General features: G+C 47.2%; 1 protein-coding gene across 1 annotated transcript in view; it reads right to left on the bottom strand.

The window, feature by feature from the left end:
• gart (phosphoribosylglycinamide formyltransferase) overlaps positions 1-1,839 on the bottom strand; it is a gene marked incomplete in the record, with an annotated part of 30,378 nt that overhangs the window by 10,786 nt on the left and 17,753 nt on the right. The window contains 5 exon segments of the mRNA XM_014017498.1: positions 497-665; positions 736-821; positions 907-994; positions 1,070-1,195; positions 1,278-1,346. Coding sequence (XP_013872952.1) covers positions 497-665; positions 736-821; positions 907-994; positions 1,070-1,195; positions 1,278-1,346 — 538 coding nt within the window.

The following is a 1,839-nucleotide window of genomic DNA, read 5'->3' as shown; positions in this document are numbered from 1 at the left end:
GGGCCCATCTGTCCAAGTTATTTTTTATTTTATTAGTCATAGAACCATAATTTACTTTGTATATTTTGTTTAAATTTTTGGTAATATTAACACCTAAATATTTCATGATTTTTGTTTTCCAGTTAAATTTGAACCGATTACTTATATCCTCTTGGGGGAGTAATTAAAGCAGAGGGTCTGAGTTTTTCAAATATTTAATTTATAACCYGAATAAAGTCCAAATTGGTGGAGGCAGGACACGAGGTGAGGTAGACTGGCATCTGGGTCAGATAAGGTCACCAGATCACCATCGGCATATAGACATGTTTTGTATTCTCTTCCCTTAAATATGATTCCCTTAATTTCTGGGTCTTCCCTAATTTTTTGAGCAAGTAGCTCTATAAAGAGTGCAAAGAGAATTGGGCTCAGAGGGCATCCTTGTCAGTATCCTCGTAAGCTGCGCCCTGTTTGAGACACGAGGGCCTGATGTGCACCTGTTAATCTGGCTCAGCTCTACCTGTGATCTCCACTCCTTTCTTATAGGAGCCGGGGTAGCCGGAGCTGGCCATGACCACAGTGACTGCAGAGCTGTCCTGCTGCCACAYGGGGGGGTTGGAGGACAGTTTTCCATTCATAGTGTTTACAATCACCTCATACAGGTCACTCTGCAGCAGAGGCAGCAGCACCTGAAATGAAACATTTCATGTTATTAAAAAAAAACTGTTCTAATGTTTGATGAGAGCCAGTGAAACCCACCTGACACTCTGGATCTCCAAATCGACAATTGAACTCCAGAACCTTTGGACCCTGCTTTGTCAGCATCAACCCTGCATACAGCACACCTGAGCAAACAGAAACAAACTTTAGTTTAACTAATAATGATGTGGTTACAGCAGAAACTCTGAATTCAAAGGAAACAGCTCTTACCCACATAAGGAGTTCCTTCTTCCTTCATCCCGTCCACAGTTTTCTGCAGAACTGTTTCTCTGATCTGTTGCAGCAGCTCCTGACTCACCTGACAAACAAACAGCTTTAAAACTACAGAAACTAAACAATTACTTTGTTGTAGCCTCTGGCTGCACAGATGTACCTGAGGAGTTGGGCAGTAGGCTCCCATACCACCAGTGTTTGGCCCTAGGTCCCCATCCTGGAGCCGTTTGTGATCCTGAGCCGGAGGCATCGGAGCCACGGAGGTGCCGTCAGTGAAACACAGACACTAAAACAACCACGGGGGGAGAAGTTACTGTAACAATTCAAGTTCACCGACAATCATATCTTAAGATATAAACTTCTCTCACCGACACCTCCTCTCCCTCCAGAAGCTCCTCCACCACCACAGTCTCTCCTGCAGATCCAAAAGCTTTGTCCTTCAAAGAAAGAAAACTGCTGAGATCAGATAAAGTTTAGGACAGAACAATATCCCAGCGGTTATTTATTTATCTGTAGAAAAACTTTTCTGCAAGTTTTTTTGGCACACGATGGGCTGGATGCTGGGAAAACAGCTTCCTGTCCGAGTCCCAGACAGAGAAGCAGCTGAGAGACTTGCTGCCAACTCCTGAACACKCAGTGAGGTGGGAGTCTGACTGGGAGTTTATCCATGATTTTGTTGTTTGTGCAGAATCAGATATTTCTTGACCGTCTGGTGGGGCCTGGGCTGCGGGCGGACATGGGGCTTGGAGGGGCTCCGGAGGCAGGGCTGGCGCTCTGGCTTCCCTGGGGCTGTTCGGGCTCCCGGAGTCTGGCTCCTGGTTGCTGTGGTTGGCCCGCTGGCTGGGATGGCTGCTGGAGTCTGGGGGGTGGTCAGTTGGGGGTGGACACCTGGCCGTTGGTAGGGTGTGGGGGTGGTCCGGGGCGTAGCTT

Source organism: Austrofundulus limnaeus, unplaced genomic scaffold (genome assembly GCF_001266775.1).
Source record: "Austrofundulus limnaeus strain Quisiro unplaced genomic scaffold, Austrofundulus_limnaeus-1.0 Scaffold170, whole genome shotgun sequence".
Taxonomy (NCBI): domain Eukaryota; kingdom Metazoa; phylum Chordata; class Actinopteri; order Cyprinodontiformes; family Rivulidae; genus Austrofundulus; species Austrofundulus limnaeus.
This window is presented reverse-complemented; position numbering and strand designations above follow the sequence as displayed.